General features: G+C 45.9%; 1 protein-coding gene across 1 annotated transcript in view; it reads left to right on the top strand.

Annotated features, from left to right (window-relative positions):
* Nucleotides 1-12,843, top strand: part of ston2 (stonin 2) — a 22,038-nt gene extending 9,195 nt beyond the window's left edge. The window contains exons 3-7 of the mRNA XM_084437816.1: nt 5,434-6,866; nt 7,298-7,630; nt 7,868-8,090; nt 10,507-10,709; nt 12,720-12,843. Of these exons, the coding sequence (XP_084293942.1) occupies nt 5,434-6,866; nt 7,298-7,630; nt 7,868-8,090; nt 10,507-10,709; nt 12,720-12,800 (2,273 nt within the window). The 3' untranslated portion in view covers nt 12,801-12,843. The remainder of the gene's footprint in view (nt 1-5,433; nt 6,867-7,297; nt 7,631-7,867; nt 8,091-10,506; nt 10,710-12,719) is intronic.
* The last annotated feature ends 1,711 nt before the right edge of the window (nt 12,844-14,554 follow it).

The following is a 14,554-nucleotide window of genomic DNA, read 5'->3' as shown; positions in this document are numbered from 1 at the left end:
CTCATCTGCTGGGAATCAAGTGGGAAGAAGCAACAGCAACTCAAGTGTGACAGTGAGATTAAAAGGCGTCTAGATTAGATGACAGGGTTGAGTGTTCAACAGACAGACCCATCAAAGGAGGGTAGAGAGGGAGGAGAGACCCACGGAGAGACAGGAAGAGATGAAGGGAGAAACGGAGAGAGAGAGGCGGAGTGAAAGATGGACGCAGGGCCAAGTGGGCGGTCTGATGCAGGTTCCTGCACGCCTCTGCTCAGAGGTGCTCCGTGGCGCCGGAGTCACATGACCGCCAACAGCACTGTGCGCCAGCAGGGAACTCTCCCTAGCCTGTTCTCTCTCTCTCTCTCTCTCTCTCTCTCTCTCTCTCTTACACACACACACAGACACACACACACACACACACTATACAGTAGTCAGCCTAAACTCATTCTCACACACACTCACAACACACACACACACACACACACACACACACACACACACACACTATAATCAGCCTAAACTCGTTCTCACACACACTCACAACACACACACACACACACACACACACTATAATCAGCCTAAACTCGTTCTCACACACTCACAACACACACACGCTGCGCCACACACCACTGCTTTCCGGTGAGTTCCAATCTCCCCTCACATGTAGGGTCTGTTATGTTTTGTGCAGAGTATGTGTAGTACAATATCGGAAGTATTTTCTTTGTACTTGTCCTTGAGTTGTAATCACCAGAGCCTCAACAGGAAGGGAGACCTGTTTCAGTGTCTCTTCAGAGCTTTAGTGCTCTTTTTAATGTTCACTTCACAGAACATGTTTTGTTCTTTGAGCAGCACTTCAGGCCAGACTGAAACCTTGAGCTGAACTAAAACCAGAGATGCAGAAACATCGGCCTTCAACTGTTTTTGTTGCATCTAAGAATGAAGAATGGCTTCAATGGGTGCGCTAGAAAGAGTGAAAGTTCTGCCGTGTCTAGTGACACTGAAGGGTTTCGTTCCCAAACGCTGCTCGAGCCTAATGATGTTTTTGGAGCTCTCATCTCTACTGCTGGTCTTTGTGGTTATTTATTGTCGCCTTGGTGAGAAATATACAGATAATCTGCTGCTTAGCAACACCAACTAGCCTTTTCACAAGGTTCTTAGGACAGAGTTGTTTAGTAAAGCCCCACAAAACCCAATAAGCACCCTTAGTCATGCAAATGTGTGTGTGTGTGTGTGTGTGTGTCCATGTGTGTTTTGAGGTCTTCGAAGTGTGTTTGTGAGCTTGAGTGTGTGAGCATGTGTTGTGTTGTCCTCATGGAAAGTCGATACTGTTGTATTTGTTATGATAAATGGTGAATTCCACTGTGAGGTGTGTGTGTGTGTGTGGTTGTGTGTGTGTTGTGTTGTGTGTGTGTTGTTGTGTTGTGTTTGTGTGTGTGCGTGTGTGCACTGAAACTAGACTAAGCTGTCGTCTAGGTAACCCTCCCAGATACGAGTCAACTAGACCTAGTTAAGCTGTTGTCGTCTAGGTAACCCTCCCAGATATGAGTCAACTCTTCCATTTTGTAGTTTCAGCTCTTCTGTAAGTTTCCATTCCTCAGTCCTGGTAGCATCAGCCTCCGTTTCTCTGCCCCTCCCTGTGTCTCAACAAGAGCCGGCTTGTCCCTCAACAGGCTCCCGGAAGCCTCAGCGGTAGCCGCATGTTCCGGAGCTGGTTTGCATATTTCTGCCAAGGTGCCGACGGCACTCAAAGATGATGTTCCTCTTCCCGCCCACTGCCAGCTGAGGATGGCCCCTGTGGCTCCGCCTCCCTCAGCTTCCTATAGTCTTCGTTTGTCCGCTACAGTCGAAGAAACTGGGAAGACGACGCTTAGAGTCAGTGACACTAGTTCAGGATTCCGGTACACAGCCTGGCACCAGACCAGAGAATCCTGGGTAATGTAGTGAACAGTGGAACAGTTGAAAGGCCGTAGGACTATTGTGCCTGTTGAGTTGATTTCAATAGAGCCGTGTTGGCTGAGTGTGCTTCCTGGAGGGATTCTGAAGAGCGTGTCAGTCTGAGGCAGGTATGTTTACGTTTATAATAAGTATTATGTTTATAATATGGTGCGTGAGTGCAGCGTGTGCAAGCTTTGGCCAATGTGCTTGGGTATTATTTGGTTATAGTGTCTGCTTGTTTTCTGGGTGTGTGTTTGTGCACAGCACACAACAAGTGTGTGTGTTTTCTGTGTAAATAGCGGGCAAGTGTACCTATTTTAATATTTTTGTATGCTGATGATATAATTTTACTAGCTGAATGTGAACAAGATTTGCAAAATATGCCTAATATTGTTACTGTTTGGTCTTGGAAGTGGAGACTTATTGTAAACAAAGATACAACACATTGTTCATTTTAGGAAACCTTCTGTTAAGAGGACTTCATTCAGTTTTAAGTTTGGGCCAATAGATCTGCTATATACTGAACAATATAAATATCTTGGCCTGACTTTAGACGGACATTTGACCTTCAAGGAAGGCATACGAGTTTTAACTGATTCTGCTGGTAGAGCCTTGGGGTCAGTATTGAATAAAGTCAAAGCCTGCAAGGACCTAGGATACCACACTTACACTCAATTATATCAATCTTGTGTATGTCCTGTTTCAGACTATGCTTTGAGTGTGTGGGGGTTCCATAAAAAGGTAGGATCTGACATTATTCAAAATAGAGCAATTCGATCATTTCTCGGAGTCCATAACCTCACTCCGATCCTGGCTATTAATGGAGATATGGGATGGATCCCTCCTAATATTAAACATAGATGTGAGGTCTTGCGTCTTTGGAATAGACTTTTAAACATGTCTGACCACAGGATCACTAAAATAATATTTAATTATTACATGGCCAATGGTTTCCCTTGGATCAGCGAAGTAAAATCTTTATCCTTTACAAATAATTCATCATTTATTTATTTAAATAGATTACGATAATATTTCTGATATGCAGAATCAGATGTTTCTTAAATATAAAGAAAGCTGGTCTGTTGATATATGGTACAAACCTAAACTAAGAACTTTTTGTCGTATTAAAAATAATTACAGTCCAGAACCTTATGTTACACAAAACTTATCAAAAGACCAAAGATCTTTGTGCACAGCTCCATTCTGGAACATTCCCTCTGGCCATGGAAACTGCTCGATTTGTCGGTACTCCTGAAGCTGAAAGATTATGTTTATTATGTGATTTGAAGGAAATCGAAAATTAAATCCACTTTCTTTCTATTGCCCATTGTATGCTGAAATACGAGATGTATTTTTTCATAAAATGTCATTTATTTGTGATGATTTTTTTCTGGCTAGATGATAATAAAAGACTTGATATATGCTTTAGGAAAGGTACTTTCCGCTTGGTGGAGTTCATTTGTAAAGCATGGGAAAAAAGGCAGACTACTTTGTATGTATGAACTGAGCTTGAGAAAATGGATTGTTCTTCATTTTGTTACGTTTTTATTCTCTGGATTTATTGTACATGTAATTTACTGTAGTAATGTGTCTTGTAAGCCCATGTGGGCTGGGCACCTGTTGGTGCATGACACAGGAAATAAACCAATATATCATATCAATAGTGTGTGTGTGTGTGTGTGTGTGTGTGTGTGTGTGTGTGTGTGTGTGTGTGTGTGTGTGTGTGTGTGTGTGTGTGTGTGTGTGTGTGTGTGTGTGTGTGTATATAAAGTGTTCAGCACTTGCATTCTTGTTTATCCTAACCGCTAGTTTCGCCACCTCAAGCAGCCCTCAGCCTGGTTCACTTGTGCTCTGAGGCAGATCATTCATTCCCTCCCCGTAACTCTCTGTTACCCCAGTAACACACGGGGGACGGACATGCAGACCACCGGCGCCTAGCAACAGGTGAAGAGGTGTATTTCCTGTCAGGCGAAGCGGGGATCCTTTCAGAAGAGACAGGAAGAGGGATGAACGGGAGCTTTCGAGCCCTTCAAAGTTAAAAACAAGTCAAAAAGAGTCCAGAGGCAGTAACAGTTAGCCAATAAGGTCAAGGCCACGTTTAAAGACCGCCCTGTCTCTGTATGTGTTTGGTGAAGGTCAGTATTGAATCAGAACAATGTGAACCTACTAGTCCTGAGCTGGAGATACAGATATATAACCATGATTGCCTTAGAATTTTTCTTCACATGCAATTTTTTCATGCATGTTATGAGTTTCTATATTGTGTGAATATAATGTGCTCTTCAGTTATGTGAGTGGAAGAGGCTCTTTCTAACTCACCAAATGGACTGTTATGTCTGCTTACTCTGTGTGCGCTGACGTAAGTGTGTAGTTATATTGTTGGGTTTGGGGAAGTGTGCCCTGCAGCAAACCCAGTTCAGGACAGTGTGTGCCGGCAGACAGACGCCACCAAACACCAACCCGCTTAGTCAGCAAGGCTATTGTGACACTCTAACAAAAAATACAGAAAGCATGCTTACACAGAGTTACACACACACACACACACACTTCATGCAATTATGCATACAGCACACTAACTCTGTCAGAAAGCATAACTTCACCCTGTTATGCAATTCCCTTGTGAAAAGGTTAAGCCCACCTTAATTTGAAAACAACGCCTATTCAGAGAAAAACAGTAAAAAGTGCTTGACACGGTAAATGCAGACTTATAGTTAAAGTACAGAGTCCAAACCTCATACTCCTTTCCCTTCATTTCCTCCATATCATTTTTCTCTCAACTTGAACTTGCATAGCTGGGCCTCTCCAGCTGTCCAGTATTCACGTCAGTTGGTCCAGCAAGTACAGTAATTTACGACAAAATGAACATTGTACATTACTCATCCTCCACATACCACAGATTCAAAACCAGTCTGGAGTTGTCAGCAAGTACTCTTCCCTTAAAGGAAAACTGTAGTCAAAGTGACCTATCACAAAAAATCAAACGCATGTATAATGAATAATCAACTAATTACTCCACACCACCAACAACCCACTTCTATGTAAGAATTACTTAATAACATAATATTTTTCAATCTTGCATAATCTTATAATAGTCACTATTTACTTTTTTAGGTGCCTGTGGGTGTGTTGTAGTTTGAAAATGTCATTAAAACATTGATTAGTTTGCTGTTGTGTGTGGTCTGTGTGTATTGCCCAGTCAATTTGTAATGGAGTTTCTCCATACACTCATACATGTTATTTCTGTCCGTTTGAATCACACTGACTCATGTAGTCAGGTAGAGATCTGAGAAGATCTGTTTAAAATACGTTTTTCACTTTTACAGTATTAGCGCTCTCTCAGGCTCTGACAGCTTGGCAGATGTTGTCTATTATGCATGCAACAATGACATCATCGGAATTATGCAGATACTTGAATAACGTATTTATCACAAAGATATACATCCTTATAAAAAACATTTTTTATATTTATACATTCACATGTTTAAATACTAGTTTTTGATATATTTCCTATTTCCCCAGATTCTTCAGTCTTCCCAGAGGATGAGGGTATAGACATGGACTCTATCAGCTGGACGTCTAACGCCAAGAACACCAATGGCCATTCAGAAACCACCGCCACGAACCGCTTCTCCACCTGGGTGACCTTCGACGAGGATGAGGAGCACCCCCACCGGCAGCGCCTGGGGAAACTGTCCAACATGAAGCTGGACATCATCAGCCACGCCCCTCTCCAAGATGCCAACAGTAACGTGATTGGCTCCCCCATGTGGAAACAGAAACAGAACCAGGATTGGAACCAAAATGGCAGTTGCGAGCGCCATCTTTTGGATCTGACTCCAGATGGTTCCAGAATGATCGGGTTTGACTCGCTTGTTCAGAATAGCACCCCCTACTGTAAGAAGAACCCATTCCTGGATGAAGAGTTCAACAATATCCAGCCCTCTCGCATCAACCCGTTCAGCTCCTACTTTGACAATAAACAGGAAGTGGGCCATAAAGAGGAAGTGAGGTCGACGACGGAAAGTAACGGCACCCACCTGGAGAGTCCTCCATGTGCCTTCTCCTTCAGTTCGCCGTTCTTCCAATCCCACACTCTCAAACGGGAGTCCATTCTTCTCTTCTCCTCTGGGTTTGAACCCTCGGGGGAGGGAGAGAGAGCAGGAGGACCAAGGGTGGGTTCTGACAGCCCTCCCGTAGACCGTCTGGACTTGAACCAGCTCAGGAACCTCCAGATCTCCGACCCGGACCACCCAGGTAGCCCCACTCTTCCGGACGACCCCTTGGAAGAGGAGGAAGATGAGATGGAGAGGGAGGAGGAGACCTCCTACCAGCCCGATCACATGACCCCCCAGGAGGGCTGGCCCATGCTCCTCCGCATCCCAGAGAAGAAGAACATCATGTCTTCCCGTCACTGGGGCCCCATCTATGTGCGTCTGTCCAACGAGGGAGTCCTCCAGCTCTTCTACGAGCGCGGGCTGGACAAACCCTTCCGGACCCTCCGACTGGACCCCCGGCACGAGGCGTCCGAGCACCGTCTCCAGAGCTATGAGGAGACGGGCCGAGTCCACACCCTCAGCGTGGACCTGGTCCAGTACCGTGAGAGGAGGCGCATCCAGCCCAAGTCAACCGTCACGCACCAGCCAATCAGAGAGCAGTTGGTGAAGCTGGGGACCACCTGCTACCATGACTACCTGAGCTTCCGGCACGCATTGGTGGAGCTGCTGAGGAGGCTGCCTTCATTGGCCGTCGGGGCGGGGTCACCGAGTCCGACGACGCCCATAGGGGGCGGGCTCTCGGACGAGGAGGTGCAGGTGGAGGTGAGGGACGAGTTCTACGGGACGGTTGGGGAAGGAGACGGCAGGATCCTGAGGCGGTCGGTGATCACGCGCGTGCACGTCCTGGCGTTCCTCACTGGGTCTCCCGGCTGCAGGCTGGGACTGAACGATGTTCAGGTAGGAGAGGGTTCAGGAGAGGGTTCAAGAGAGGGTTCAGGAAAGGGTTCAGGAGAGGGTTCAGGGGAGGGTTCAGGAGAGGGTTCAGGAGAGGGTTCAGGGGAGGGTTCAGGAGAGGGTTCAGGAGAGGGTTCAGGAGAGGGTTCAGGGGAGGGTTCAGGAGAGGGTATACCACCTGATCTGCTCGTTAGGTGATAAGGACAGATTCTTCCACAGTGTTGACAGTTGCGCAGTTTTGGCAGCCGCTCCATTTCACTCGTTAAATTCAAACGGCCATGTACAGTAGAACCTTAGTGTTTTGATCTTTGTTAGTAGAAACATGCTTCAATGTATTGATCTTTGTTAGTAGAAACATGTTAGAGTACATTGCACTGGATCTTGGAAACAGTTTTTGATATTAAAATGTGTAGATAAACGTGTAACTTTTCCAGGTCAAAGGGAAAGAGGTTGTGTCCAGACATGACATCATCCCCAACACGACCTCAAGATGGATCCGCCTGCGCAACTGCCAGCTCCACGGCGAGCACGCGGACGAGCTGGCCTTCCTCTCGGACCGCGCCGTCACCTTCACCCCGCCCCCCCGCCGGCGCTTCGAGCTGCTCCGCTTCAGCACGGTCTTCGCCGAGAAGACCCTCCCGTTCACGCTGCGCACCGTCGCCTCCGTCCGCGGGGCCGAGGTCACGCTCCAGTCCTGGCTGCTGATGTCACAGGGTTTCTCATCCAATCGAGACGCGCTCAACCTCATCCCCTGCGAGAATGTGGCGGTATGGTCTATACTGGAATCTCTGGTCACAGTAATGCTGCCGTGTTGCTATAAATGACTTAGATGATGGTAATGAGCGTCTTGCAAGGATTTTGGTTAAGTCCACTGCAACTAACAACAGTATGTCAGTAAATTAGTTGTCTGTTTTGTTTTTATCCTACGTCACGACTGAGCAGAGCACCTATGGAAGCGTGCGCGTAATGCCACGATAATCCTGCGTGTCTTTCCTGATCCATAGGTGCGGTATCCCATCCCGGAGATCTGGGCCAAGAACTTCCGACGGGAGGGAGTGATGGGCGAGCGGACCCTGAAGGCCCGCTTGAACAAGGGCGCCAGCTTCGGCTCGGCGAGCACTCCCGGGTCCGAGCCGGTCATGAGGGTCACGCTGGGAACCGCCAAGTACGAGCAGGCCTTCAAGTCTGTGGTGTGGAGGATCAGCCGGTTACCCGACAAAAACTCTGGTAAGGACCGCTGCCCCTTCATGAGTTCTTCTTAGCAAAGGTCCTCATATACAGCTCGAAGACTCACAAATCAATTCTGCCGATATAAACATTTTCCCTTAAAGGACAATGCTCGTTTTTGACAACCTGGACCTTATTTACGACATATTATAAGACGTTTGACTCACCGAGATCACTTTGGTGTAGTTCGGAGGCCTGTAGAAGAAATGTAAAATCCAGCGCGAGCCAGTATATCCATGTAATGGCGGTGATCGGGGCAACGAGAATGCAGCTTCTAAAAATCTATTTTCTGCCGCGACACGGTTGTTTTCATCAATCTGTCTGGATGAATCGCTAGTTGTGCTTACATAGAGCATAACTGTTGTGGTTTTCACATGCCATGATCTTTAGAAACGTCTTTCGAAACGAAATAGCTTCCTCACTTTCTCCAGCACTAATGCGCACAGCGCGCAATCGTTGCTCCAGCACGCTGTGCGCATGCGTGCTGGAGCAAGTGAGGAAGCTATTTCGTGTCTAACGACGTTTCTAAAGATCATATTACAGAGGCATGGAAAATACCACAACAGGCCTATGCTCTCTATGTAAGCACAACTAGCGATTCATCCAGACAGATTGATGAAAACAACTGTTTAGCGGCAGAAAATAGATTTTTAGTAGCTGCATTCTCGTTGCCCCGATCACCGCCATTACATGGATATACTGGCTTGCGCCAGTACATTTCTTCTACAGGCCTCCGAACTACACCAAAGTGATCTCGGTGAATCAAACGTCTTATAATATGTCGTAAATAAGGTCCAGGTTGTCAAAAACGAGCATTGTCCTTTAAGACCAACTGAAGTAAAATTTTGGGGCAGCTAAGCTAGGCGGGAAAGCCCTCATCATCTACAAAACTTTCTCCAGCAGCTTTTACTTCTGCCTTTCATCAAAGTCTGCGTCCAAGAATGACCCTTGATATCTGGCTGCTTACTTTACTGTACAGCCTGTTACTCCAGCCTAGCCGGTACTCCAGCCTTTGCTTTGGCATCGCTGTCCTTCCTGTGTGTCTGTGGTCTCTGTCTCACCCTGCTGACAGGGTGTCCTGTGTGTCCCTGGTCTCTGTCTCGCCCTGCTGACAGGGTGTCCTGTGTGTCTGTGGTCTCTGTCTCACCCTGCTGACAGGGTGTCCTGTGTGTCCGTGGTCTCTGTCTCACCCTGCTGACAGGGTGTCCTGTGTGTCCGTGGTCTCTGTCTCACCCTGCTGACAGGGTGTCCTGTGTGTCTGTGGTCTCTGTCTCACCCTGCTGACAGGGTGTCCTGTGTGTCTGTGGTCTCTGTCTCACCCTGCTGACAGGGTGTCCTGTGTGTCTGTGGTCTCTGTCTCACCCTGCTGACAGGGCCGGGCTGGGAGATGAGAAACACTGATCTGCTGCCGTCACATTCAGGCTCGGGCTCTGTCAATAGTCCTGGCCGAACACTCGGCAACGGAATTGCGTGTGTGTGTGTGTGTGTGCGCGTGTGTGTGTGTGTGTGTGTGTGTGTGTGTGTGTGTGTGTGTGTGTGTGTGTGTGTGTGCGTGTGCGTGTGTGTGTCTTTCTGGCTCCTCTGTTGGTATGTCTGTTAGAATGCCTGTCCCTCCAGGCCCTTTCAATAGCCCGTCAGCATGGCTGCCTGTTCTGTGTTCCGATTGGCTAGACAAAGCCATAGCTGTCACCATTAGTTACCTCACAAACCCAAAGGGAAGTTCCTTCTATTGTGGCCTCTCCCCCTTTATCTCCTCTTCTCTTCGCTCACCCTCTCTCTCCCCCCTCTGCCAAGCCTGCCCTCCACTCTCACTCTTTCTCCTCCCCCTCCTTTTGTCTGTCTGCCTGCCCTTCTTCTCCTCGTCTTCCCCTCAGAAAGAAAGACGCAGCATGTCTTCTCTTCTTTCTGTTCCCCTCCTGTAGTCTGTCTCCTGCCTTGTGTGTGTGTGTGTGTGTGTGTGTGTGTGTGATCCAGATGGTGCATAGAAAACACTGCTGTGTCTCCTTAGCTGCTCATAGTAGCAGCCATACACTGAGAGTGCCTCTGTGTGTCCTTGAAAGTTAGAATTTTCTGTGTAAAAGAAGGTCATATCTGAGCTGAGATTTATCTTAAAGGATAAGGACACTGAATGTCATGTTTAGCCCTATTCCTGGCTTCCCTGGCATGTATCTGACTAGTACAGGTTAAAATATTTCTGTTTTGTGCAGTACAGAGTTCTCTGTCAATAACGTCGGCGCGCGCACCCTGGCTCGTTGCTAGCTATGGGCACACTCGAAAAACTGTAAAAAGTATGATATACGTGGATTTCAAGTTCAGGAATTACATGGTTTATGTTTACCAAGCTCTGAAGTCGTCGCCGCTATAATAACACATTAAAATACAGTACCACACGTCTCCCCCCCCCCCCCTCCCCCAGCGTTGGGTCATCCCCACACCTTCTTCTGTCGTCTGGAGCTGGGTTCCGACAGGGAGGTGCCCGACTCTCTGCAGCGCCACCTGGAGGTGGAGTTTGACATGCCCGCGGCCTCGGCCTCCAACGCCTCCGTCCGCTCACTCTCCGTCGGGGACAGGACCGATGTCAAGAAGTGGATCAACTACAAATCGCACTACTTTTATCAGGTACACTATGTGTGTGTGTGTGTGTCTCTGGTTCTATGCAAGGGGCTGTCCTGGCCATTTGGTGCTGCGCTCACATGTGGTAGAACAGTTACACACACACACACACACACACACACTGGGTGTCTACAGTCAGCTCCTTTCTCAGCTGTGGGAGCTGTTTTTTGTGTTTACAGTCCAAACATGTCATTAAGGAGTCATCTGCCTCTCAAACAGTAATTACCACAGCGCTAGGGCAGAGCAGCACAAACAGCAATTACCCATGCAGACGCTCCTGCCCTCAGTCAGGTACTGATCTGCCCCTGAACACGCTGGGATTCCTTCACCTGCACGCTTGTTAAAACATTGTTTCTACAAATAATTACTTTGATAAAAATAGGTAAAATACCAGGAATTATTTTGTCTCAATTAACACCCTCAGCGAGCATTGAAACAAATGCTTAAAATAATTCCCACAAAAATGACAGTCATCGTGTTCCACCTTAAACCTTAGATGTGGAGCCCATTAGATGGATATGCAATGCAAAAAATTATTTTGAATTTTAAAATGGTTTTCCTTGGCGTCCGGTGATATGGGGAAGGAGATATATCTGGTTCTTGTCATTTTAGTAGTGGATGCATCAAACATTTTACAAATATTTTCTTTTAAAATAATCTGGATAAACATATTTTACTATAACTTGTCTTACATGTTTATTATCACACCTCTTAACCTTCCACAAAGAATACAGATGTGTTCCAGATAGGATGCATGTGTTGTTCCAGATAGGATGCATGTGTTGTTCCAGATAGGATGCATGTGTTGTTCCAGATAGGTGTGTTGTGAGGGGTGGAATTGTGTTGCTTCTCTTTTGCAATATAACCAAACTTGCTGGGGGACGGTGGACAGTTTTATTGGTGATTTTAACAGTAAAGTCACGTCTAAGAAGAAAAGCCATTCCTATAACATTTTCAAACATTGAAGCAGGAAAACAAAACCAAAGGCTTTGACTGCTACACAGGAAAGACATGCTGTTTAAAATACTTATGAAAGCAATGACTTGTCAGCAAAGAAAGCGTGCTTTTGTCCAAGATGACAAAAGTACAGTTTGAATCTCTTCCATCTTGTGAACTAAGATGGCCAACAAGACTTGGACTACATTTCCCACGGTAGTATCAGCATGGTACGGAGCTGTGGTGGCTGCTGACCTACAGCTGATGGCTTAACAAGTGACATGGAGTGACAGGTGGGGGCCCAGCTGCCTCTTAGCCAGACTGAGGGCAGAGTTACAGGGATTTGACTTCAGAGGCCAGATCAAGAGGCCAGATCAAGAGGCTAGATCAAGAGGCCAGACCAGGCCTTAGGTGATCTGGGCTGCCGTGTGGTCGCTGGCCCTTAGCAGGTAGACTTCAATCGAATCAATCAAAGCTTTATTTGTATAGCGCATTTCATACCCAGAGGCAACACAATGCGCTTTACAGAGAAGGGAGGTGGGCATACGACCCACTCTCTACATATTCCAGAGTTAAACCAAAGTGGTTTGATGAGTTTGTTGACGTTTCTGTCCTTCGAAAAAATAGCCCACTTTGGTTTGGGCTTTTGAGGCGACCTGAGAAAATATTTATGACAAGGAAAAATAGGAACGGTCCTTTGATGAGACACTAAGATTGAATTTGCGTTATGACTGACGGTGACCTAGCCTTATTATGGAGGCTTTCATGTGGATTAAGAAATACCCATCATGATACCTGATATTGTACTGATATACAGTAATGGGTTTATTCAAAACATACCAGTTCTATGGGCTGTGATCGCCATCTTGTGGCCAAATCTTAGGGTTACTTCTACAAAACAAATATTTTTTTTGTCAGGGGGGGTAACCTGTTGTATTATGAACATCAGTCATTTTATTAAATTATTTGGGGTGAAAATTCAAACAGATATGATTATTAATATGAATGATTGTTAATAGTAATGATGAGTTATTGTGATATTGGTCATAAACATAGATCTTCTTCTGACTGTGTCCACAGGTTCCTATAGAGCAGAAGAGAGACAGCGTCTCTGACGGCAGTGAAGCTCAGACCCAGCCTGGAGAATGCGCTCAGCAGTGAGGAAGAACACTGGGTTATATAACGGGATGATGGACAGACGGACTGATGAAAGGTTAGACGGAAAGACCAGTGGCCGGAAGGGTGGATGGAAGGGTGGCCGGAAGGGTGGCCGGAAGGGTGGATGGAAGGGTGGATGGATGGATGGATGGATGGATGGATGGATGGATGGATGGGTGGGTGGGTGGGTGGGTGGATGGATGGATGGGTGGGTGGGTGGGTGGATGGATGGATGGATAGGTGGATGGATGGATGGATGGGTGGATGGATGGATGTCAGAATTTCTCAAAGGAGGGGGAGGAAAGTCACTTTTTGCACATTGAACAACAGGACTGGAGGAGTTTGCTGAGATGTCTGGACTCGTCTCACAAGAGTTGTTTGGGGTTTTTGGCTTTGATCTTGTGTTCTTGGTTAATGGCCAGAAGATTAGTGCTACTGGTGGAAGCTGTTCATTTTATTTTTGGACTAACGTTAACTTATTTTGACTGGATGCAAGTCGCCTGGTTTCCTATTTACATTCTGGTATGTATTTTCATTGAAATTGGTGTCACAGTAATTAGTGTCCTCTGCTGAGCCAACAATCAAAAACGATTCTTCCTATTCTCTTTAAGTTCCAGTCTTTACTCTGTAGATACATGTAACGCCATATCACTGTAAAAACCCTGTAAGTCCCCTCATTTAAAAACCCTCTGTACGTGACAATGAAATGCCATCCAGCCTGACTTTTGGGTGTGTTTTGAAGTGTTATTGAACATGCAAATGAACAGTGATATTGAACATGGCTGCAGTGATGCACTTTATCTAATCTATTCTGGGAATCATGCTTCCACTTCACGTTGAGTTAATTCTAATATACTTTAACATGTCCAATGTGCACCTGTACTACTAACATAAAGTTGATTAATGAAATACTGTTTGAACAATACATTTGCTGCTCTGGGCATCATAAAAGGTCTAGAAATGGATGTAAACATTGACTAGCCGCTATTGTGTTCTGTGCACTACTGTAGTTTGATCTAAGAAATTGTCTACAAATACTTCTGTTTCCTGAAAAGATGAGATGTGTACCTCTTTATAGTTTAAAATGGAATATATATAACTGATAAGCAAACTTGATGAAATGAATGAAAATGTTGGTACTGTAAACAGTATACATGGGAAAAGTGAATAAATCTATTTTTTTCTCCAGAATCATGTTTTCTGTCCAATCCAATCCACTTTATTTATAAAGCACATTTCACAAATCACAAGTCAAATCACCAAAGTGCTGTACAGACCAAAAAAACAAAACACAATAGCCTATAGCTAAGATTAAGACACAATATAGATAAAATAAACACAAAAGGCCTATAGCAAAATAGAAACACGATATGGCTAAAATAACATAGTAAGGCTGAACTAAAACAAACCCAGCCGTCTCACACAGGCAGCAGAACAGGGACAAGGACCACAGAACTCAAAGGGAGTTAAAAGCTAAGGAGTAAAAGTTGGTTTTGAGACTAGATTTGAAAAACTCAACAGTGGGGGCTGATTTCCTGTGGGAAGGGAGCGCAGTCCACAATTTTGGTGCTGCAACAGAAAAAGCACGGTCACCTCTAGTTTTTCTAAGGGTCTTGGGGACTACAGGTTGCAGCTGACCAGCGGAGCGCAGTGACCTAAGGGGGTTATTAGCCTGTATAAGGTAGGAGAGGTACTGAGGCGCCAACCCATGTATCGACTTGAAGGGGAACAGTAAAATCTTAAAATCAATTCTTAAA

The sequence above is a fragment of the Borostomias antarcticus genome (assembly GCF_949987555.1).
Source record: "Borostomias antarcticus genome assembly, chromosome: 5".
Lineage (NCBI taxonomy): Eukaryota > Metazoa > Chordata > Actinopteri > Stomiiformes > Stomiidae > Borostomias > Borostomias antarcticus.
This window is presented reverse-complemented; position numbering and strand designations above follow the sequence as displayed.